Genomic DNA, 24,541 nt, shown 5'->3' on the forward strand with positions numbered 1-24,541 from the left:
GCTCTGGGTTTCCCTCTCAGTCCCCTGGAACAAATTTGGGTAGGCAGGGAGAAGTCCCACTTCATGAACCAAAATTGTTTCACTCATTAAATTACATTGTTGGGATTCAAAACCTGGTGTCTGGAGCTCACAAAAGAACTGATATTAGATCTGGAAGAGATATCAGATCTAATGCAGATGTGGGAAATAGGATCTGATTGATGGGATTCTCCTCCCTGCAGACCACTTGTGGGTACAGACTGGTTCATCTGTCAATCATCTGATGTCACAATGGCCCAATTTCAAAGGAAAGAACTCAGGAGTGCTAATTCAGGAGTGCCGTGTTTGATTTTAAGCTGAAGCTGTGCTCCTTTTCATCAAAAAGTCACTGCTTTTTTAATGTGGCACCTTTTTGTGTGAATTTGGCATAGTAGGGGGTTAAAGAAAAAAGATGGCAAATTCCAAATGTGCTGCCATTTAGATGCATGGGGGGGGGTGGAGTTGTGCTCCTGACTCTTCCTTTTGGCCATGGCTTCAAGTTTCTCATGCTTGATGCTGTACACCTGTAAAAGGGCACATGGTGCATTGCTAAAAGGGCACAAGCTGTATTGCTAAAGCTCAAGGATGATGGGTATTGTAGTCCCAACATCTGGTGGTTACCAGGCTGGGGAAAAACATTCATTCATGTGTGTGTGTGTGTGTGTGTTCGAAGATGAATAAGGTTTTCTGAACCATTTGTATTCAGTTTTTGCTCTTACCTCCCAACCCAATCCACAGCTAAACCAACAGGACTGACCAGGTATCTCAGGTTCAAGTCAACTTCTTTCACGGGATTATTTCCGCTGCTTTCAAATGTGGGGATATAGGCACGTTTGATGGAACCAAACTCTGAACCACGCCCCATAATGCTGTAGTATATGACACCTGTGGAAAGTTCAGGGATCACTTTCCTTTTTTCTGCCATTAGAAACAATTCATCATTTACTCAGGTCAAGATCGGACCCTTAAGATCACTCAGTGCTTCTGTTGCACTGACGTTGAATCCCCTCAACGTCAGAACAAGGTCTGCTCGTGTAACAGGACTTTCCATCCCTCCCCTTCTCATGTGTGCCCCCTAAATCTGCTCTGGAGGGTTGGGGGGGGGAACCAGGTTTAGGTGGGGGAATGGGAGGGGGCAAGCAGGGCAGAGAGAGGGGGGAAAGTCCTGTTGCACAAGTGGACCTCAGCTCCTGCTAACATACCCCAATTAGAGTACTGTTGAATTCCACCCATTACTTTTGTTCCTGAGGCCAGGTTAAAAAAGAACCTTCTTTTTTAGTTAGCTGAGGGATAGCTGTAAGAAAAAAAATTTTAAAAAATCAAATATACTCACTGAGGCCTATCCCCTCAGGATCCCAGTGATAGTCTATGGCTTGGATGTGCTCCTCATTTTCAATATAATCAGAATACTGCTCAGATGACATATTATACCTTCGAATGCGGACGTTGTCAGGCAGGAGTAATATTGGTGGGTTACCTGAAAAGACAATTAATACATTTTGACACTCTTGTGTTTAGCAATTATTTCCATCAGGGAATTCAGGGTAAATAACTGATGTGTCAAAGTTTCTGCTTCCATTTTGAAGAAAACATTTTTTCTGAAACTCTTTGGACTGTAAAATTTAGAAGCTATTCTGCAAATATTCAATGTTTCCCCTGCTATGGATTTTAAATCCTTGCTATCCCCTAGTTACACTTGGTAGCATGTTTCTTCAAACCTTCTTCAAAGGTGAAGGGTGTCAGGATCCAAAACACTGTTTTTATATCAGTCACTTATGCAGACCTAATGAAATTGGATGACCCATTTTATCTTAGAATAGCAGTCCCCTGTACAGTAACACAAACAGCTTTCAAAAGTTGCCTCAGTTTCAAAAGTACCTTGCCACATGGCACGAAGATGCTAAAAAATCAGGGCACTATGGACAGGGCATTTTTTGAGTGGTGATGTCCTGACGGTAGAATACCCTCTAAGGAATGGCTGGCTGGCACCTATATTGTAATCTTTGAGACACCAGTTGAAATCCTGTTAACTATTTATTTATTTATTTTAGTAGTATTGTAGATCAGGGCAGCATTTCCCCCCTCTTTCTTGGTTTTTAAGCTGGTTTTTTGGGCATCATTTTTGTGTTTCCTGGGATGTGCTTCTAAGGATTTTCTTTCCTAAATTATCCTTTTCATCAGTTATGAAAAATCCCTTGTGTGAGTCTTAACGGACTTGCTATATAAGCCTTCTGATTTTTCTTGATTGCAATTCTGGGCGGAAAAGATATAAAAATAACCTGGGTGGAGAAGTTATAAAAAAATTAATCTGTTTTAACACACAACGAGGTCGAGAACTATTTATCATGCGTGTTAACTTGTCTGCCTCTGCTTCCTTTTCTTCTCTTCGTTCGAGGCAAGAGTCCACCTCCTCAAATTCTATCACGCAAGGGATTCACTACTTTGTTTTGGCTTGCACCTAAACTTACAAAGGGTTAAACCATGGGCAGAAGAGGAACATACACTCAAGTCCTACCCAAGAAGCATGGGCTGCTCTTCAGATCCTCACATGACCAGAATGAAGAGCAGAAGGAGGTTTTTAAGCCTGCTTTGATTGAACGTGCTTAGAAACTTGCCCCATGATCAAGAACCCTCACAAACCAGGGTTCCTGCTACTCACGGGGAGTATGAACGAATCATTCTCAGGGATGATTCACACTCTGGCCGGCACTTTCTTGATCTCCTGCCTTCAGGCAGAAGATATAGAAACATGATTAGTTGCACCAACAGGGTAAAGAACAGCTTCTATCCGTGGGCTGGTAGGCTGCTGAATGAAAAGATAACAACAGGGCAACTGACTTTCGGTTTGGGGTGTGTGTGTCAGTAAACGAGGGGAATTAAGACTAAAAGAGCTGAGTGGGTGGTGCTCGTGTAATTTCACTGTATACAAGTTGTATAAGTGACAATAAAGTATTTCAATTTCTCAGCACCTTCTCCCTTGAAAACCCTCTTCAGACCTTCACACTAAACAGTGTGACAATCTGAAAAGCAACTCAGGGGAGGGGGAGACATTAGGGGTGGGGCTTACATGTACAACCCTGCCCCATCCACAGATTAACCCAAGGGTGCCCAAACTTTTTTCAAAGAGGGCCAGATTTGATGAAGTGAACATGCACGAGGGCTGACCAAAGTTGTTGAGCTTTTTTAAGGATTGAAGTTGCTGAGGTGTTTTTTTTTAGGATTTTAACCCCAGGACATATACTGCCACAGGGGCTGGATTAAATCGACCAGTGGGCCGGATTAGGCCCCCGAAACCGACTTTGGACATGCCTGATTTAACCCTTCATGCAGTCATACAAATGCATTCCCCAGTGAGTCTCTTTTATGATGGAATTCAACTGACTGGTCTTATAAAGGGTTTATCTTTTTTCTATCTATGCTTCACAGTCCATGAACCTATATTCAGGTAGGTACCATGTTGGTTTGATGCAGTCGATATATATATATATATATATATATATATATATGCAGGTTTTGGTGTCCTCGGGTGTCTTCCCGTGTAAAAGTTGGGGTGTCTAGGCGACGTTTCGACGAGGTCTCACTCGTCATCTTCAGGCTGGTGCTTTCGGCTTCTTGTTACTGGAACAGAGCGGGATCTCAATGTTTGAGTTCCTATAAATACTGTAGAGGGGGTGTGGTGTCTAGCCTCCAATGTTCTGGGCAGAGAGGAAGTTCCCAGGCTAGTGTGCCTTTTCTTCTTTTGTTCCTTAATTACTTGAGAGATACCTTGAGTGATTTCTTGAGTGATATCCTGAGTACCACTTAGGTGGGTCATTAGGTGTGGATTAGTTGCTAAAGTCTTTGTGTCTTGACCTCTTGAACTTTGTGAAGAGTTTTCCTGAGAAGATGGCTGTATTGCACTTAGTTGTGCTTTGGCTTGGCTTCGTGTATAGGGGCGAGCTGTGGTTTTGTGGCTTGTGTCAGCCAGATCTGTGTAGGGATTGCAGGGGGGTGCAGCATCCGGAGGTGCCACCATGGATTGGCTACTGGATGGTGTCAGTAATTCATCTGTGGAGAGGGTCTGGGTTTGGGTCTGGTGTGGTTGATTGGTGTTGGCGTTCTGTGTGCCTCTGGATCTGGTGTCAGTTTTTGTGGAGAGGGCTAATTTCCAGATGTCTGGCAAGCGGGATGTGTCGTCACGCTTGTTCATGTTGTGAGGGTGTTTCTCTATCTCGATGGCTTCCATGATTATTCTCACCAACCAAAAAATAGCCAATATCCTCAGAAACCCCAAGGATAAAATCCAGTTGGAAAACCAAGGGATCTATGAAATACCCTGCAAAGTCTGCCCAGCCACGTACATTGGACAAACAAACAGACGAATAAATGCACGTATCGCAGAACACAAGAATGCCGTCAAAAAAGAAGAAAAAACTTCCTCTCTTTTCCAACACATGAAAGAAACAGGACACGAAATTAATTTTGCAGATTCCAAATTGCTCTTTAACACGGAACATCACCACAAGAGAATAATCATGGAAGCCATCGAGATAGAGAAACACCCTCACAACATGAACAAGCGTGACGACACATCCCGCTTGCCAGACATCTGGAAATTAGCCCTCTCCACAAAAACTGACACCAGATCCAGAGGCACACAGAACGCCAACACCAATCAACCACACCAGACCCAAACCCAGACCCTCTCCACAGATGAATTACTGACACCATCCAGTAGCCAATCCATGGTGGCACCTCCGGATGCTGCACCCCCCTGCAATCCCTACACAGATCTGGCTGACACAAGCCACAAAACCACAGCTCGCCCCTATACACGAAGCCAAGCCAAAGCACAACTAAGTGCAATACAGCCATCTTCTCAGGAAAACTCTTCACAAAGTTCAAGAGGTCAAGACACAAAGACTTTAGCAACTAATCCACACCTAATGACCCACCTAAGTGGTACTCAGGATATCACTCAAGAAATCACTCAAGGTATCTCTCAAGTAATTAAGGAACAAAAGAAGAAAAGGCACACTAGCCTGGGAACTTCCTCTCTGCCCAGAACATTGGAGGCTAGACACCACACCCCCTCTACAGTATTTATAGGAACTCAAACATTGAGATCCCGCTCTGTTCCAGTAACAAGAAGCCGAAAGCACCAGCCTGAAGATGACGAGTGAGACCTCGTCGAAACGTCGCCTAGACACCCCAACTTTTACACGGGAAGACACCCGAGGACACCAAAACCTGCATTCCTGTACCCGTGAAAATCTACGAAAGCATATATATATATATATATATATATATATGGTTTTGTGTGCATGCACACTTCATCTGTATCTGAAGAAGTGTGCATGCACACGAAAGCTTATACCAAGAAAAATCTCTAAGGTGCTACCGGACAATTATTTTATTTTATTTTTTATAGTCCATGAACCATACATGCCAGTCTGTCAGCAAAGTGTCTTTGATTTATATCAATATAATCTGCCTTTAAAGAAATTACTACAGCTAATTTTCTCTTGATGACAACCAGCTACATCATGAACAGCCCTTTTGTTCTCTGGAAATCTGCAAGGCTATCTGCGAGGGCAAGAGACAGGACGCTGAAGATGTCAGAGATAAGTTTTAGCTTGTTTTCAGATTCAGCGGCATAACAGCAGTCAAATGGTTTTACTGAGCCTTACAATCATTATTCTACACAAATGAGTTGTGGAAGAAGCAAGCAGAAGACAACAGACAGCAACGCAATGCAGGATGGTGGCCAAGAGAATAAGAAAGACTTGTTTCAGAAGACAGTTCATGGTGCTTAGTTTTAATTTAATTTGGCTCTAATGGAAATGCTGGCTGAGCTTACCACTGGCAGCACACTGGTCTCCCTGCTGATCCCCAACAGATCTGAATCCCTCTGCACAGAAACACTCGTAGCTTCCTTTGGAATTCTTACAAATCTGGGGGCATGTTCCAAAGATCTCACACTCGTCAATGTCTGAAGGCAAAGAGAAAGTATTATAAACTTAATGACAAAATAACTGCCTTGTTGTCGCAGCAAAGGCCTATATAATATATCTCTCTTTTTATCACAGGAATGGGCCTCTTTAGCTTCTCTTGACTCTCTTTCTTATCTCCCTTGCTTTGCTCAGGTCCTTTTTTTTTAAAGCCCAGGCACCCAAGTTCTGGGTCCATCCCTGCCCAATATTCAACTCATTTTCTCTCTCTTGCCTTTTCTATTTCCTTTTTTTCTTTTTACCATGGTCCATTCCAATTTTCTTCTTTCCTTTATCTTCCCCCTTCCTCTTTTCTCTCCCTCATTTTATGAATATTCAGACTATGAGCTTACAAGAATGGAACCTGTTGTATCTTTTTGTGCATAACAATGCAACATTAAGAATAATGGCAGCAGCGGTAGCCATACTGCGCGAGCCTGTAAAGACGTATGTGCACAGACATTTTATTCCATTCCTTGTTCTTTGGATCCAATCCAATGCACTCTGCAAGCAGACACTGCTTTTTAGTGAGAAACTACAGTAGCCATTCCAAAGAAAATGAGTCTTCACAGGTTTGAAGAGGAAACCTACACCAGCAATCCATCACACAGAGAAGTATCACCCTAACTGGTTAGGCTCCAAAGAGCAACACAAGGGAGAGAGAAAAACAATGAGATCCAAGACAGAAAGGTGGTTAAATTATCTAAAATGTTTTAGGAACCTGCACCTAAATGCTATGAGAAAAACAGGATTCCACATAAATAAACAAAACATCTCAGTGTGACGAGATGCTTAGAGAGCTGGCACAGAATGTTTTATCAGTGCCATAATGAAAATGATGAGTTTTTTAAGCTGAGCAATTTGGAGATAGAAATCTATTTCAAGATGAAAGGTACCATCACAGGTATTTCTGTTCAGTTCACTGGGGCTGTATCCAGGTCTGCAGGTACATATAAATCCCCCTTCACTTAGGTTGGTACAGTTGTGTTCACAGATATTTTCAGCACAGGTCCTACCCGTTCCAGAATCTAAAGAACAAAACAAAACATAGGTTGCATTTTAATGAGAAACTGAAACAAATTTCTCCCCCACCTCTGGTCCATAATAATAATAATAGATTCAGATCCTCAGAATGCATCTACTGAACTCCTGAAATCTCATTCCAAAGAAAATTTTTGTTTTTAGTTGTTGTTTTGAACTATTAAGGAACATTCCGTGGGCCTGATTTCCTCCACTGTTTAAAATTCTTTACAAATAGAGGCCGATAGGACCTCTCCTCCTTCACAGCTGGCCTAAGCAAAATATGCCAGCAATGTAGGGATGTTGCTGGCATCCTTTTCTTCTGTGGGATCATGTGAGCTTTAGCTCACATGTTCTTTGAGTTGTGTCGTGGATGGAAGGGGCTCACCCAGCCCTTCAGCTACATTAGGACCATCACTGCAGTGAGCATCAAAGAAGAGGGGTGGAAACAGATGAGAAGGTGCAGGGAGCGAGGGAGGCACGCACATCAGGTATCAAGTACAGAGGACTGGGGGAGGAAGAAGGCTGGGTTTGCATTCCAGGATTTATTCTGTTCCCGAGGATTTCTCAACGTTTCCCAATAACATGGGCACACGCAAAGCTCTCACCTCAACATTGGTTTTCCTTCCCATAACAAACGTACAATTTGAATTCAGTGCAAGCTACTGCGGTACTTACTGCAGCCTAATTCATCAAAGTGGTCCCCGCAATCGTCATAATTATCACATACGTAGTGTAGTGGGATGCAGTTTCCATTGCCACATTTGAATTCCTCAGTAGTGCAAGGCTTAGGAGTGGGTTCTCTGCCTGCATGAAGATAATGCACACACACCTCCTCACACAAACATATATCCCGTTTTATAGCATGCATATTGCAGACGTTGCTATACAAGCTGTGTTAGGGCAACTTGGCCCAATCCCCTGTGGTGGGCTCCCACACACATCTCAGCTTTTGTCTTGCCAATACCGTTAAAGCTACCTGTCCAGTCTTGAGAGACACTCACAGGGAAATTCTAGAGTTGGGCTTGATTTACTGTTAGGCTGAAGAGCATGCATGCTGCCAGAGCTCAGAGTGTGCTCAGTCTCTGGCTGCTAAAGCCACCCCCCCCCCCCGGCTTACAAAGCCTTTGCTCGTCCGGGAGGTATTTCTCTCATGGTTGTGCAAAGCATCTGTTAGCCTAAGAATCAGGCAACTCTTCCCCAGCTCAGATTTAATCTGAGCCACTAAAAAATCCAGGCGCTGTCAAAGCTTGTCTTTCGTTTCAGTTCCTCTCTCAGAGCTCAGCTTACAGAACTTCAACAGCATCCCTGTAGCTTACTTATTCATATCACACACATCTATAATGTCTGTATCTGAAATCACTGCCTTCCCACACTTTCCCCTCCTTTGATCCAGATTTTTTTAGCATATCAGGGATACTCAGAAAATGAGAGGGAAAACTGAGGGAGTGGAAAGTATGAGAAAGTAGTGAACTAGAGGAGAATTTCATATAGACAACGGAGAATTCATGGAGGTACTAGCCACACTGAATGACAGTATGGATGAGCCCATGTTTCATTCATGGCTATAAAAGGTCTACAGTATATTCATACTACTGGTACTGAATACAGTGGTACCTTGGTTTACAAACTTAATTCGTTCCGGAAGTCCATTCTTAAACCAAAGTGTTCTTAAATCAAGGCGTGCTTTCCCATAGCAGCAGGGGACTCAATTTACACTCAACAGGGGGCAGAACATGTTCTGCTTCCAAGGCAAAGTTCACAAACCAAAACACCTACTCACTGTTCTTAGACCAAAGTACCACTGTAATTGGGGAATAATGACATATTTCTTGAAAAATACAAGCCACTGCGTGTTCTTTTTTATCTAGCTAACATGTTTGTGAATTAAATATTAAAAACAGTAGGATCTAAGAGCAGCCTTAACCTAGAATTACTGTCGATCATCATTAGGCACATTCATCTCTTAATTCCTGAATGTTATGCAGATTGATAGACCTACAGTGCTCTTCTTTCTCATCGCTTCCATCTCCACAGTCGTCCTTTTGGTTGCACAGCTCATGGCTATAGATGCAGCGGTTGTTCCCACAGCGAAAACGGAACGGTTGTTCACACTCAATATCCACTGAAATAAAACAGGCCAGTGATTTCTAACTTGGTTTATAGGATACAAATATAAAAGCTTATTTTAAAAGGTGATCAAAATGCCAGGCAGCAATCCTAAACTGCAGTCCTGGAGCACTGCCAGAGAAGAAGGCAAGGTCTGGCTTTTTGTGTCATCTGAACTCAGGCTCGCGGTTTGTTTCTCTCAAGCAAGCCACAAGAGGCAACCAACGTTTGGGGGAAACAAACTATGAGCCCAGTTTCGGACATGACCAGTCAGGCCATGGCTTGTTTCCTTGAAGTACCAACAGCAGGAGTAGGTGAGGGCTGAAGCACGTGCGATTTCATGACACTGCTCATTGACATCAAACCATTTGTTTATTTTAGCCATGATTTATTGTGATGTTTAAACCAATGCCAGTGTTGCACTGGCCTTCATCAGGGCAAAAGGACTGAAAGATCCTGCACTCTCCCAGAATTCCTCCCATCTCTCTTTTGGTACCTTGGTTCTCTTGATATCATCTGACTAATGTAAAATGATGTGTGTTAACACAAATACATGGGTCCAGAGCTCATTCCTGACCCCTGAATTCAAGCTAAAAGGCCAAATATAATAATCATGTTCCGTTATACCCACATTGGCCCCACTGAACCAGTCACAAGATAGGCAAAATCTGTGAGGTTCTCCTGGCACAGAAACATTTTGAGTTTCCAAAGGGGAAGCAGACAAACCAGGAAGAGGCAACAAGAGTTTTCATGTGCAGGAAAAGCCTGCATTTCACTGGCTGTGTTAGGACTTTAGTCATGCACTGAAGTTTCTGTAAGAAATGTACAGGCCAGAATCCTAAAGGCTTGTGTTTCTCTTTGGGCAGCCCACCATGCTACATAACAATCTGCTTTTGAAAGCCAAGGGGAATTTCAAAAGGATCTTTTGACATGGCGCAGCAATTGGGTACCAAGAGCCTGTGTTTCAAACGCATCCTGCTGGATATGCCCAGCCCTTTGGCATGCACTAAGAGAGTTGTATGGGGCGGGGTTCAAGGTGGGGTCGATTCAGGCTTTACATTTTTCTCTCTAGCTTACAGCATAAGTTAAGTTCTTCGTCTGAGCCATCTCCACAGTCGTCGTCACCGTCACACTTCCAGTATGGCTGAATACATACATGGTTTCTGCACTCAAACATTGTGCGTGGGCAGTACGAGCCGTTAGGATAGCGGGTGGCTGGAAAACAGAAACGCCTTCTTTTAATATCAAAATCTACTTGTCCTCATAATACTATACAGACCTGTACCCACTGATTTGTGGGGCATCTTCGGGAGAAGAAAAGAATAAGGAGTAAATAAACCCTACACAAATCCAGAGTGAAATCCCTAAGATGATTGGATGGTGCCTGTTATGTCTCCTTCTGGCAACTTCTGCAGCCAAGCTGGTGTCAAACGTATTGCTCTGCTTCCCTTTGGACCACATCAGTGAAGCCAAGAGGCGAGTCCCGTCATCTGAATAGCCCATGATCGCCATACACACTGCCCAGGCTTGCACCCAGGCTTGCAGCACTTTGGTGCTGCTGATGCAGCAAAAACAGTTCAGGAGGCAGCAAGTTACAAGTTACCGGTCTCTGACCCATTTCAATTAATGAACTTAGGCATTCATGTTAATTTCAATGGGTCCAATCTGTACAAAGTAGTACCTCGGGTTACATACACTTCAGGTTACATACGCTTCAGGTTACAGACTCCTCTAACCCAGAAATATTACCTCGGGTTAAGAAGTTTGCTTCAGGATGAGAACAGAAATCGTGCTCCGGCGGCACAGTGGCAGCAGCAGGAGGCCCCATTAGCTAAAGTGGTGCTTCAGGTTAAGAACAGTTTCAGGTTAAGAACGGACCTCCGGAACAAATTAAGTACGTAACCAGAGGTACCACTGTATACCTTAGTTGGGTACAACCCTGTATCATTATTTAAGCTCTGCTTGAGAGCATTCAGCATTTCTTGGAATCTTTCTAATGGCAGAAGAAGAAAAATACTAAAATGTTTCATTTATCCTGCCCCACAGAAAGGAGAAGTTCATAAGGGATTTCAGTAAGTTTCTGCCCCAGATCTAGGCACTCACGGCAAGTTGCTTCATCAGAGAAATCCAGACAATCGGCACTTCCATCACACCGGAAACGTTCTGCAATGCAATGCCCACTGTCGCACTGGAAATAACCTGGGTGGCAGGTCCTTAGTTCTACAAAGTAAAATAGACTGGCGTCAAAATGTCTCTTTTACAAAAAGTGCTTTTGTAATGTCATATTTGTCAGTTTGCATTTCTTAGTGCAGAAAGTATTGATCTGATGCGTAGAGATCTTTCCTATTGTAATGAATTCAAGAGGGTTCAGGAAGCTTCTCTGTGTGAAAGAAACAAGCAGAAGGTTCATGATGTTTGGGTTATTTCTTCAGAGAAGAAGAGGAGTTTGGACTTGATTATCCTGCCTTGCACTCCCTTTAAGGAGTCTCAAAGCAGCTAACAATCTCCTTTCCCTTCCTCCCCCACAACAGACACTCTGTGAGGTGAGTGGGGCTGAGAGACTTCAGAGAAGTGTGACTGGCCCAAGGTCACCCAGCAGCTGCATGTGGAGGAGTGGGGAAGCGAATCCAGTTCACCAGATTATGAGTCCACCGCTCTTAACCACTACACCATGCTGGCTGAGTACAGCTGGCTTAAACTGGTTATCTTTTCTGTCAAGGTCATGTTGACTATAAAAGTAAGGCCAGAAGGAGTCTGAGTTTCACTTTCTCTTTCTATCTCTTTTCCTTCTCGTGTGGTGTTCTGTTGTGGTGTTAGTGTTGAGGTTTAGTCTTATTATAAGTTATTGTAAGTTAAGTCTGCTGTAACTGGATTTCTTATGGACAGTGCCAATCCTGAATATATTGAATTTGTGACCATTATGCTCTTTTGCCTTCAGTAGCAGTAAAACTCTGCTGGATGAAATATAATTGCATCTGGTCCATTTTTTGGGACTGCTGCAACGTGCTTAAGTTTCCACTCTGCATTGGAGTTCTACTCCGGATCAATATTAAGTAGAATTCCATGACAATATTTTCAATATGATGTTAAATTTATTGCATAATCCTTTAGGACCACAGACAGGGCTTTTTGGTGGTGACCCCAACATGTTTCAAATTCTATCCCCAGGGAAATACATACTGCCTGGTCATTACTGTTTTTTAAAAAATGTGGTATTTTCATGATTTATATGCCTATTTTTACGGAATTGTGTGTTTTGAAATTTTATTTGTAAAAGTGAGGGCAAAATGCTTTGAAAGACAAGCTGGATTAAGACAAATAAACAAATAAATATGCTCAAATTGCAATACCCACCACAGTCCCGTTCATCTGAATTGTCCTCACAGTCATTGTCGTGATCGCATATCCACCGAGAAGGAATGCAATGCAGGTTGTCACACCGATATTCACTTTCTGTGCACTCACGGGGACCTTGCAATAAAGAGATGCAGCATACATGAAATGTGTGGTGTGTTTTTATGCTAAGATGTTTCACAAGCAACTCGGCCCTGCGCCCATTTACCCACTCCCAACGGAGGCTAAGGGTTTAATTAAGCTATCCTTGCCGAATTCTAGTTAACAGAACTGGTATGTAAGAGTATAAAATAACAGTTTCAATGTTGGAAATGTCATCTCCTTGGCATTACATCTCATTATCTTTAGTGTTTTGAGGACTGCCTTGTGAATTTTTTATTTGCTGCTTAGGTGGATCGGACTGTGAAATGGATTTTGCAATGGGAATTACTTGTCACAGAGATGGCTATCTTTAGCGATATGCTGAAACAGTGTTTCCCAAATTTGGGTCTCCAGCTGTTGTCCCCCCCTACAATTCCCATCTTCCTTGACCATTGGTCTTGCTAGCTAGGGATGATGGGAGTTGTAGTCCAAGAACAGCTGGAGACACAAGTTTGGGGAACACTATATATCTATATCTACCCTAAGTTAGACGAGCATTTGTTTTATTTCTGTAATGAGTGATTTTATATTATGGATTAAAAAAAACAACCCAACAACAACTGATAGGTAAGCAGTGAAACTTCACACACATGCACACCCAAAGGTATCCATTAAATGTTATGGGTGAATCCTAGATTCCCAAAATGAAGCAATATCCAGCAGTGATACTTAACTTCATACCTTGATCCTGAGAAAACTGTACAAGCATGAGGATTTTTAAATATTTAACATGCACCTCGTGTCTAACTTAATGCAAAATGCACCATTCAAACAGGCAGCCTTTGGCTGCAAGGCTATCAATAGTCGGAAAGGAAGGAAATATCTTACTGCAGTTTTGTTCATCAGATTCATCTCCACAGTCATTATCTCCATCACACTTCCACCGCAGTGGGATACAGCGATGGTTATCGCAGCGGAAATCTCCCAAAGGATCGCAAGTAATCTCCTCTGCAACACACATACACAGTTTATATTTGTCAATACACCAGCACAGACTAACATGCTATTCTCAAATACGAAAACAGGTACAGCAGACGTGGTACAATGAAATGTCAAGCAATTTAGGTAGGTTTTCAAAGCGGCTTCTTAACATATATACTTTGTGGAAGAGGAGAAAAAGCTTCCCATAATCCAACTATTCTCTCTGTATCTAGCTTTTGCAAAAGATAAACAGAGTGCTTTTCACTGCAATGCGTGATATAACTATCACAAAGTGGAAGAATTTGACTTCCCAAAATTAGAAAAATCATCCTCCAGGCTGAGTATACCTTCAGTACACTCAGCTGATCAAACCTCTCAATCACCACATCTTATCATAATAAATGATTAAAAAAAAAATGCTGGAGAAGCTGTAAAGAGCACCACCTAGATTCTGGAAACACTTGCCAAGCACAACTCAGCTTTTGGCTGCATTTTCTTGTCACACTAAACCATGGTTTAGTAAAATGCACAAGAGGAGGAAGGTGCTGCCATGAGTTCCAGCCTCTGCCCCGGTGAAGCAAGAAGGCTTACCGTATTTTTTGCTCTGTAAGACTCATTTTTTACCTCCTAAAAAGTAAGGGGAAATGTGTGTGCATCTTATGGAGCAAATGCAGGCTGCGCAGCTATCCCAGAAGCCAGAACAGCAAAAGGGATCGCTGCTTTCGTTGCGCAGCGATCCCTCTTGCTGTTCTGGCTTCTGGGATTCAGAATATTTTTTTCCTTGTTTTCCTCCTCCAAAAACTAGGTGCGTCTTATGGCCTGGTGCGCCTTATAGAGCGAAAAATACGGTACTTTAGCAGCATTTATTTACTTTCAGTTTAAAAACAAGCCATCTTCAAACCTTGGATTATGAGGCTGGTTTAAACTGTTTAAACTGACCACAATTATAGACAAACCACAATCTCTGGTCCACACAACAAACTGAGACTCAGGAACACAAAAGGTAAACACTGTCAGAATTCTCCTCCTAGCAGTGCAGGGAAAGGAGATAGGGAAAAGAAACATATTAGTTTTGAGGCTTGTCCTTCCAGTTCTTGCATATCTCACCAAGCCATGTTTTAGTGTGGCATGCAAATACTGCTAGTATCTAGCTACCTGCAGCATTCATCCACAAATACCACATTAAAGATTGCCAAAAGCAATATATACCACTGAAGGAGAAGAAATAATGATGGCAACAGCAAATGTGGGAGGCTCGAACTACAGGTGAAGGCAACAGCTAACAAGCATGGGGAGCAAATTTGTCTCCCAGACAAAGCATAATGAACTGTTGCAAGCTGACCATGAAAACATATCTGAGCCTTGTCAGCTTTGAAGCAGAATGTATACCTTATTTAACAGGGAAGGCTTTGCCACCTTGCTATGATTACTGTTTTTCCTTCTTCTGATGCCTTTGAAGTATCCAAAACGGATGCAACGAGAGGTGGTATAATGGTTTGATTTAACTAAAAGGAATCTTTATTTAGTTTAAATCTAACCATCCTTTCACCTCTAGGTGCAACCATCATGGATGCTTCAAATGAAGTTCAAGGAAAAGACAGCAATGGTAATAATGCAGAAAACACTTCCCATTCACAAGTACAGATAACACTAATTGCCTGGACAGTGTGACCCAGTGACCGAAAAACTGCTTCAGATAACTCAAGACATTCACATCAGCTATAGCCAAGACTGTAATTATAGTAAGTGACCTCCAAGGTTACATCAAATGACAAGCATCAATTAGAGTGACATGCTGCTAACAGGGTTTTCATTGCACCTTCATTTGCGGCCTAATTTGTGAAGCAGGTATAAATGCAAGTGCATGGAATTTTGGCCAAGGTCATTGCCATTGCTTCACATCTTGAACAGCGTCTGAAGTACACAATGATTTTACAGGTACATTTTGCAGGCCAAAAACGTACCGCAGCCTTGTTCATCGCTGTTGTCTCTGCAGTCATTATGACCATTGCATACAGCCCAGAACGGGATGCAACGGTAATTTGTTCTACAGCTGAATTCTGTGTGGTTATCACAACGATAGGCAGGGCCCACTGAAATAAAAGAAAGAGTCAACATTTGAATACTTTGCCTTTTTACGACAGCTGCTGCACACTGCTGCCAAATACATTTCAGAGAATGTGTTACGTGGGATAGACAATGTACAGACACCATGGCCTGCCCCAGATTTATTCATATTTAAATATATAAAGGGTTTTTATACTTAAAATGAAAATAATAACATGGTGCCTGAGGCAGAAAATATAAACGGTAGCCATGGTCATTGGTATGTGGAACGCCCTCCCATCAGATGTCAAGGAGATAAATGACTATACAGTGGAACCTTGGTTCCCGAATGCCTCCGTTGTTGTACGTTTCGGTTCTTGAACGCTGAAAAGCCAGAAGTAAATGCTTTCATTCTTGAATGTTTTTCAGAACTCGAACGGGCAACACGGCTTCCGCTGAGTGCAAGAAGCTCTTGCAACAAATGGGAAGCCACGCCTTGGTTTTCAAATGTTTCGGAAGCCAAATGGGCTTCCGGATCGGATTTTGTTCAAGAACTGAGGTACCACTGTGCAAGTTTTAGAAGACAACTGAATTTTTTTTTTATGTTTGAGGTTTGATTATGCTTTTATATTTGTTGGAAGCCACCCAGAGTGGCTGGGGCAACCCAGTCAGATGGACAGGGTACAAATAATAAACTACTTCTTCCTCTTCCTCCTCATTATTATTATTAGGAAAACAACTGACCAATTTGCCATTTGTCTTCTTGTTAGCTACTCTGGTTTCCATTAAGGAGGATGGATGAGCTATACGAGCAATCCATCAGCCAATCAACACAAGCTGTGCTCTACTTACTGCATTCATGAATCGGCTCGTCCGAGTTATCCCCACAGTCATCGTCCACGTCGCATTTCCAGGACTGGGGGATGCAGCGGCCATTGTCACATTTAAACTGGCCTGGAGGGCAGGTCCTGCTGGCACAATGAGAAGCATCTTCATCCGAGTTATCACCACAGTCATCCTCTCGGTCACACTGCCAGGCTTCTGGGATGCATCGCTTGTTGGCGCATTGCCACTGATGAGACTCACACTGGTGATTGGCTAGAAGCCAAACATAATTGCGGTATTAGAAGATTACTTTAAAATGAAATGAAATGAAATTGCAGTATACTCTCACCTATCCAAATTGCTGCAGGGATAAAAACAAACCAACCCTATTTTGATCAATGCTGCTGTTTAGCTAAATGGGAGTGCTATAGAGTGGTACCTTGGGTTACAGACGCTTCAGGTTACAGACTCCACTAACCCAGAAATAGTACCTCGGGTTAAGAAGTTTGCTTCAGGATAAGAACAGAAATCGTGCTCCAGCGGCGCAGTGGCAGCAGGAGGCCCCATTAGCTAAAGTGGTGCTTCAGATTAAGAACAGTTTCAGGTTAAGAATGGACCTCCAGAACGAATTAAGTTCTTAACCTGAGGTACCACTGTATAAACAGAGAAAAGACTGACATGGAGATAATATATGCTGGGTAAACTACTAAGGCTGGGTGATATCTGGTTTTCAACATCGTGATATATCACCAGCTAAACATGATATGTCATGATATACTGATATGTCATGATATCTGAAATAAGGATGGAGCTATGTAGAGGTATTGGCCGGCTTAATGGTTTTTCACACGTCATGATTTGCTGCTCCCTGAAGGAGGCAGGGGAGAGTTGAGCTGACAGAGTTAACAGGGGCTGCAGGAATCGAGAGCAGTGGCTGGCTTCACAGTTTTCCCCACATTGTGATTTTTGCATAACCCTAACATACCTCATCAATCACAACTCTGTATATGAAATAAGAGTATACTGTACGCTAAATATCTCAATGCAACACGTACTATAACTCAAAATAATGTGAGCTTAAAGAATACATATACAATCTCAATGTCACCGGGTTCAACTGTAATGTACTGATGCTGTGTGTTAATTGGACTGATTGCAATTTCGCATATTCTACTGATCAAATTAGCCCTAACATACACCATGATTCACAATATATTGCAAGATCAAAAATTATGAAACTGATATCACGATATGGACTTCAAACCATTTTTGGACAATATGTCAATATATCACCTAGCCCTATAAACTACACGTCAAGACAAGAAAATATTTGTTAGAGGGAGTGCCTTGTTAATAGGTTATTTAACCATACTAGTTTCCTCTTCATGGAACAAGTAATTTCTAGACCCGTTATTGCTTGTACCGAGTAATAGGTTAATTTAGAGCATGGGTAGGCCAACTAAGGCCCGGGGGCCGGATCCGGCCCAATCGCCTTTTAAATCTGGCCCACGGACAGCCCAGGAAACAGTATGTTTTCACATGTGCCAGTATGTTTAGAATGTGCCCTTTTATTTAAAATGCATCTCTGGGTTATTTGTGGGGCACAGGGCTTTGTTCTTTTTATTTTGAGTTTTCAAAATATAGTCCGGACCCCCCACAAGGTCTGAGGGACCCCTGATTTAGAGACTTAGCACTTGCAACATACCACAAAGCACACGATCTTCATCTGTTCCATCAGGGCAGTCTGCCACGGCGTTGCACAAGTAATGGGAACTCGTACAGTTGCCATCATTGCACTGGAACTGCCCAACTTGGCAGTACCTGTGAGGGCATGTGGGCGGTTCATCGGAGCCATCCCGGCAATCTCTCTGACCATCACATTTCCACCATATGGGAATACACCTACAAAACAGAGAGACGCCATAAGGTTTGTTTCAAGGAGGCAATGCCTTGACATATTCTATAGTCATGTTTATTTGGAAGCAAGTCTCACCTGAGCTCGATGGGACTCACTTCCTGGCAAGAACACTTGTAAACACAAGAGCCTTTGGGATGATTCCCATCATGAAGAATTAGTGTGTTTCCTTGACCCAAGGTTTCGTGCATTTATTTAGTAGCCCCTTCCACATAACTGAGCTTGTCCTAGAAAATGCTGCATTTGAGCCGATCAGCAAGTATGGGAATGTATATTTATAGACTGTAGGTGATTTCAGAGATTTTAATTTATCAGTGTCATGTATCCTTCTTCCAGGTAATTTTCTCCTAAGTACTGCTAAGGCTGCAATGCTCAGTGAATAGGGCCACCCTTCAAAGAGCTACAGTCTTCTGATCAGGAATGTGATGCCTGGGGATGGAGGGTTTGGGGGCACCTTTAATGATTAAGGAACTGGACTACTCAGCTGCTTATACAGTGGTACCTTGGTTCCCAAATGGCTTAGTTGCTGAACAAATCGGCTCCCAAACGCCACAAACCCAGAAGTAAGTGTTCTGGTTTGCAAATGTTCTTCAGAAGCCGAACATCCTGTGCGGCTTCCGCTTGAGTGCAAGAAGCTTCTGCAGCCAATGAGAAGCCACTCCTTGGTTTTCAAACGGTTTCTGGAGTCGGACAGACTCCCAGAATGGATTAAGTTTGAGCACCAAGGTACTACTGTATAGTGCCCCCAAAGCAAGTGCAGAAGCACAACAAGCAACTGTGCCACTCCACCCTCATTTTTCTCTCTCCAGCCACAGCCACGACTACAAGAGATAGAGGGAGGCTGTCAGAAGCATGGAAGGCTGAGAGCTGAATAATAATAATAATTTATTTATACCTCGCCCATCTGGCTGGGTTTCCCCAGCCACTCTGGGAGGCTCCCAATAGAATATTAAAAACACGATAAAACATCAAACATTAAAAACCTCCCTAAACATGGCAGTGCCATGGTGTGACAAAGAAGCGGCAACAGGAAGGAAGTACAGCCATACCTCATGTTATAGACGCTTCAGGTTACGTCTTTTCAGGTTGTGTCCCACGGCGACCCGGAAGTACTGGAAAGGGTTACTTCCGGGTTTCGCCGCTTACGCATGTGCAAAAGCGCCAAATTGCGCTTCACACATGCGCACAAATTGCATCGTGCACCTGTGCAGATACGGCGCTTCAGGTTGCGCTCTTTTCAGGTTGCGAACAGGCCTCCGGAATGGATCCCGTTCACAACCAGAGGTACTACTGTACTAAGGCAAAGTGCAGCAATGGGGCACAAACCTGGAGACGTAGAGGTGATGTATCATTGTTTGTTACCTCTGTTCACCAATTCTATGCTTCCAAGTGCCACCAAGACTTGGGAAAGCTAGTGCAGCATAGTGATTAGCATGTCACACTAGAACTGGGGACACCCAGGTACAAATCCCCACTCAGTCCTGAAGCTCTGCTGGTGACCATGCATCAGTCACTCTTCCCTCTCAGCCTACCTTTCTCCATAGCAGGGATAGCTAAGCTGTCTTGGCCTGAGAGCCACGTTCAGCCTTGGCCAACCCTAGGGATGGTGGGACACATGCCAGTGATGGGCGTGGCCACTCCACACACTCTCTGTACCAATCAGCTGAGGAGAGGGTTATTACCCCTTCTCTGCTCATCAAGTGATTGGTCTGATTACCAGGGGTGGGGCAATCTTCATCTCCATTAAGGCTCTGGGCTTCATTCACCTATTCTTGTGTCTTAATATACAGCCACTGCTGCCTAAATTGTGATGGAGTGGAATGAGATTCCTGAATTGGGAGTTTTAGTGCACCCCCCCCCCAATTCCCAGCCAAATGAAGACTATAAAATGAGAGCAAGGAACAATGCCATATTTGAGTCCTTGGAGGTAGGACACGTATACGTAGGAAATATTCACGTTTGACGTAAATAAGCAAGTAAAATAATGGTGTGCGATTTATATGCATACCTTTCACTGTCTGCACAAAGGAACTGAGTGCTGGAACACATCGGAAGGCAGTGAGCAGTGTTTCCAAACTGTATTACCATGAAGTTATCTGGACACTCACAGGAATAACCATAACCACCACTTTTTATTAGGCACAGATGAGAACAACCACCATTGTTGGTCCCGCAAGGATTACTTACTAGCAAAAGAAGACGGGGGGTGGGAGGAAGGAAATATAATTATTCCCCGGCAAAGACAACCCACAAATGAAACTATTGCCACTTAAAATTGCAAAGAAAGCTTTAATCTTTGGTGGCACATGTCAACTTGCATTCGCGAACAATACTGGGATTGTTTCCTATTGATGCATATTTGCAACAAATTCAACGTACCAAAAGGTAATACTGCAACATGTATCTTGGCCTATTGGACAGATGTACCCTGGCTATGTTATCTGGGGTTGGACTATGAATTGTGCCCAGTATTTCATTATAAGGAAGGGGAGATCCCCATGGGCTCTGAAGAGCATGAGAACAAGTATGGGCTTGAGTCAAGCAAACCAAGGCTCAACCCAATGAAGGAGTTTAGTTTAAAACATGCTATCAAGAGAAACCATTGCCGATTCAAATCCAGAGTCAAACAAGAAGTTGAGCCAAGTATAACAAGGTATTGTAAGTTAGGTGCAAGGGACCGGCATCAGCAGAAACACAACAACCAACCTGCCAGCAGCTTTTTCCTAGTCCCTGTTATAGGGCTGCTGGGATCAAAACAGACAAGAAACATCCAAATTTAATTAATTCAATTACCCTTTTAGAATAAGTGCAACAGTGCATGGGCAGGCAAGGTTCCCAGATGATGACACTAGCTATATTCAGGGGAAACACTAAACCATAGTTTAGAACTTGCACGATCCCTCTCCCCTCTCCATGTGAGTAAGAAGCAGTTTTTACTTTTAGTTAACCATGGTTAGCTGTTTGGTCCAAACTGGAAATTGTGACTATTGATGATCAGTTTCAAAACAAGGCAACTTCAAACTATGGTTTATGAAGCTGGCTCGTTTAAACTAACCACAGTTAATGTTAACCACAGGTCCTAGCAGTGGAGTCTGGTTCATTAGGACAGATGGGACACTACCCTATCAAATTCAGCCTGCCCCCACTTCCCTTCCTTCTCTCTTACAATCCATCCAATTAGGAGTGTCACTACTTGTCAGCTCCCTCCTCCTTGGTTTCAGTGTTGCCCTTGTAAAACTCAGCAGGGGGGATGACAGGGATGAAACAAAAATTATTTGGTTCTACCTATAATTGACTCTGGCTCCACCTACTCTTGGGCTCCCTGCCCTTTCCCACACCGGTCCCAATGAGTACCAGCTGCCACTGGGTCCCAGTATATAAGAAACAGCAAATTGTGGTTAACTAAAAGCTTCTGAATTCCTCCTCTCAGCTGGGTGGAAACAGGAGAGGGAAGTGGTATACACAAGCTCAGAAAGAAGTTAAGCTTATTTATGTGCTGCTGTGGGTTAAACCACAGAGCCTAGGACTTGACGATCAGAAGGTCGGCGGTTTGAGTCCCTGCAACGGAGTGAGCTCCTGTTGCTCGGTCCCTGCTCCTGCCAACCTGTAGCAGTTCAAAAGCACATCAAAGTGCAAGTAGATAAATAGGTACCACTCCAGCAGGGAGGTAAACGGCGTTTCCGTGCGCTGCTCTGGTTCGCCAGAAGCAGCTTAGTCATGCTGGCCACATGACCCGGAAGCTGTATGCCGGCTCCCTCGGCCAATAAAGCGAGATGAGCACCGCAACCCCAGAGTCGGCCACGACTGGACCTAATGGTCAGTGGTCCCTTTACCTTTAAACCATGGTTTTCCATTACATCCAAATGCAGTAATAATATTTACATCCAAGAGAATGCTAAAAAAAATATATCATTCTATGAGGGTGAAACATTCAATAAGAACCAGACCCCTGAAAAATGCCTATGTTGTCTCACACCTTACTTCTGTCTGAGTTACATGCAGAATTCAGAGGATTAGACCTTGAATAAGAATGAAGACACCCACATCAGTAGAATGCTTACCAAGTGGCTGCCTGTACGGGTGATAGACGTGGATATCAAAAGGTCTGTGAGTGGTGTTTACCAGAACTGCCCTGCCTGATCCATTGTACTTATTTCCCTTTTCAACTGTCCTCGTGTTCCAGTCAGTCCAGTAGATGGTGTCCTCAAAAATGGTAATTGCAAATGGGTGAGGTAATGTCCCATCGTACACCGTGTGACGGTGTTGGCCATCTAAATCGGAGTACCTGCAGGAAAAAAGCAAGCATGGGTAATGCTGAACTTTTTTCTATTGCTTCAGAGCGAGTGAAAAAGAAATGTAACCAACTATGTTCTTCCAAGGGTCTCCAAATGGGACCCCAGACATTCTGTTCACACAACTGATTACCTCCACTCAGTTCCACCTCCTGTGTTGTAAAACAACGTCTCCCTAAGCATTCTTTCCAGAAGATGTTAGTAAGATGAAGGTTCAAGTTCAGAAGGGCCTGTAGCTCAGTGGGAGAACATCTGGTCTGCATGCAGATGGTCCCAAGGTTCATTCCTTGGTCTCTGCTGGTAGAGCTTGCAAAGACTCCTTGAGGGAAACTCTGGAGAGCCAACTGCCAGTCAATGTAGACAACATCGAGCTAGAGGGACTTGGTAAAAGGCAACTTCCTGTATTCCCAAGTTACCTCTCACTACCCTCTAGAGAAAGAATGACCTGTCACCTCCAACTTTCTATGTTGCTTACCTTTCGCTTGTATGTGACTAAAGATATTTTTTAAAAAATCAGGGGCATGAAAACATATTGGGTTGCTGAGTGAAGTATTAGGCGTAAGAATCACTGGTGGAACCCAACCTCCAACCTCTTGACCTCCAGTCAGATCTGCAATTGTAGTATTTTGACTCCCTCGCCTGGGATTCTAGAGTGGACAGGAAGGAGGGGAAGAAGGCAGGCCTTTGAGATTTTAGCTCCTCTGGGCCAGATCTAGGAGCTACTCTGATCTCCATTCTTGTCCACTCCCATTGAGCCACTTGGCGAGTAAACAAGTGGCTGGAACACATGCTTGGAGCCCTCAGAAAAACGAGACTGGGAAATGAAATTTCCTCTTTGTCTTTCCAAGGGTTCCCAGGCATGCCCCTGGGTACAGAGGCCCCAAAAAGATGGGTTTTACCTACCCATAGACTGGCATAAGGGACATAACAGTCACAATCCCTAAGACCACAAGTCTCATGTTTCCCATAGCTGCTGATGGGAAGAAGAACACTTCCATATTATCTGTTCCCAGCCTTTGGGATTTCAAAAAGTGCTTTCCATAGGCTTCTTCACCATTAAGAATGTAAACAGCATATTCATATAATTAAATAAACAACTATCTGACTTTCAGAAGACATCTGAAGGCAGCCCTGTTTAGGGAAGTTTTTAATGACTGAAGTTTAATTCTGTTTTTGGTGTTCTGTTGGAACACTAGACTGGCTGGGGAAGCCCAGCCAGATGGGCAGGGTACAAATAATATATTTTTTTAATTAATTAAAACTATAGACTGAGCTATATGCTATGTACAGCAGGGCTAGGGAACCACAGGCCCCGAGGCTTGGTGTGGCCCCTCTGGCCTATTTATCTGGCCCTCAAAACTCTCCCAGGCCACACCCCTCACTGGCTGTTCTATGTACCAGCTGTGAGTGTTTTAGTCTGATGCCTCTGAACTCAGCTAATGCTTCTTGCTCGCCTGGATGGAGGATGGAGAGAGGAGGGCGGGTGTGTGTAGAAACTAGCCAGCAGAACAAAGGTAGGATTAGTATTTGCTGCTTCTTGCCCCACCCTCTGCTGACATGTGACCATTGGAAAGTAGCCCAAAAAGGAAGACAACACTCAGGCTGCGAAAGTTTCCTCACATTTATATTTTCTGATAATTTTAAACACCCCAAATTCCTTTCTGCTGTTTGTCCTCTATACTTTGATATGTTTTAAATAGCTTTAAATCTTTTCCCTGTTATTCACAGACCTTTCTTATCGAGGACATAATGCAGAATGCTAAGCTACCAAATCTGTCGACAGACTACTTTGGTGACCGACTACAGATTTTCAGATTTGGGTGGAAATGCAACGCAGAAGCGAAACTGATGAAGACATTCCGAGGGAAGCAAAACGGTTTGCTCGTAATTTTCATATTTGTTATAAAGCATAAACCGAAGTATATCTCTCC

General features: G+C 43.3%; 1 protein-coding gene across 1 annotated transcript in view; it reads right to left on the minus strand.

Annotated features, from left to right (window-relative positions):
• LRP2 (LDL receptor related protein 2) overlaps positions 1-24,541 on the minus strand; it is a 144,091-nt gene that overhangs the window by 14,307 nt on the left and 105,243 nt on the right. The window contains 15 exon segments of the mRNA XM_083702334.1: positions 738-903; positions 1,352-1,495; positions 5,858-5,989; positions 6,884-7,015; positions 7,686-7,814; positions 9,010-9,132; positions 10,194-10,331; positions 11,220-11,336; positions 12,471-12,587; positions 13,440-13,559; positions 15,497-15,625; positions 16,431-16,676; positions 18,109-18,305; positions 20,327-20,504; positions 22,380-22,603. Of these exon segments, the coding sequence (XP_083558460.1) occupies positions 738-903; positions 1,352-1,495; positions 5,858-5,989; positions 6,884-7,015; positions 7,686-7,814; positions 9,010-9,132; positions 10,194-10,331; positions 11,220-11,336; positions 12,471-12,587; positions 13,440-13,559; positions 15,497-15,625; positions 16,431-16,676; positions 18,109-18,305; positions 20,327-20,504; positions 22,380-22,603 (2,292 nt within the window).

This window comes from Podarcis gaigeae (genome assembly GCF_964106915.1).
Source record: "Podarcis gaigeae genome assembly, chromosome: 1".
NCBI classification, from domain to species: Eukaryota; Metazoa; Chordata; class Lepidosauria; order Squamata; family Lacertidae; genus Podarcis; species Podarcis gaigeae.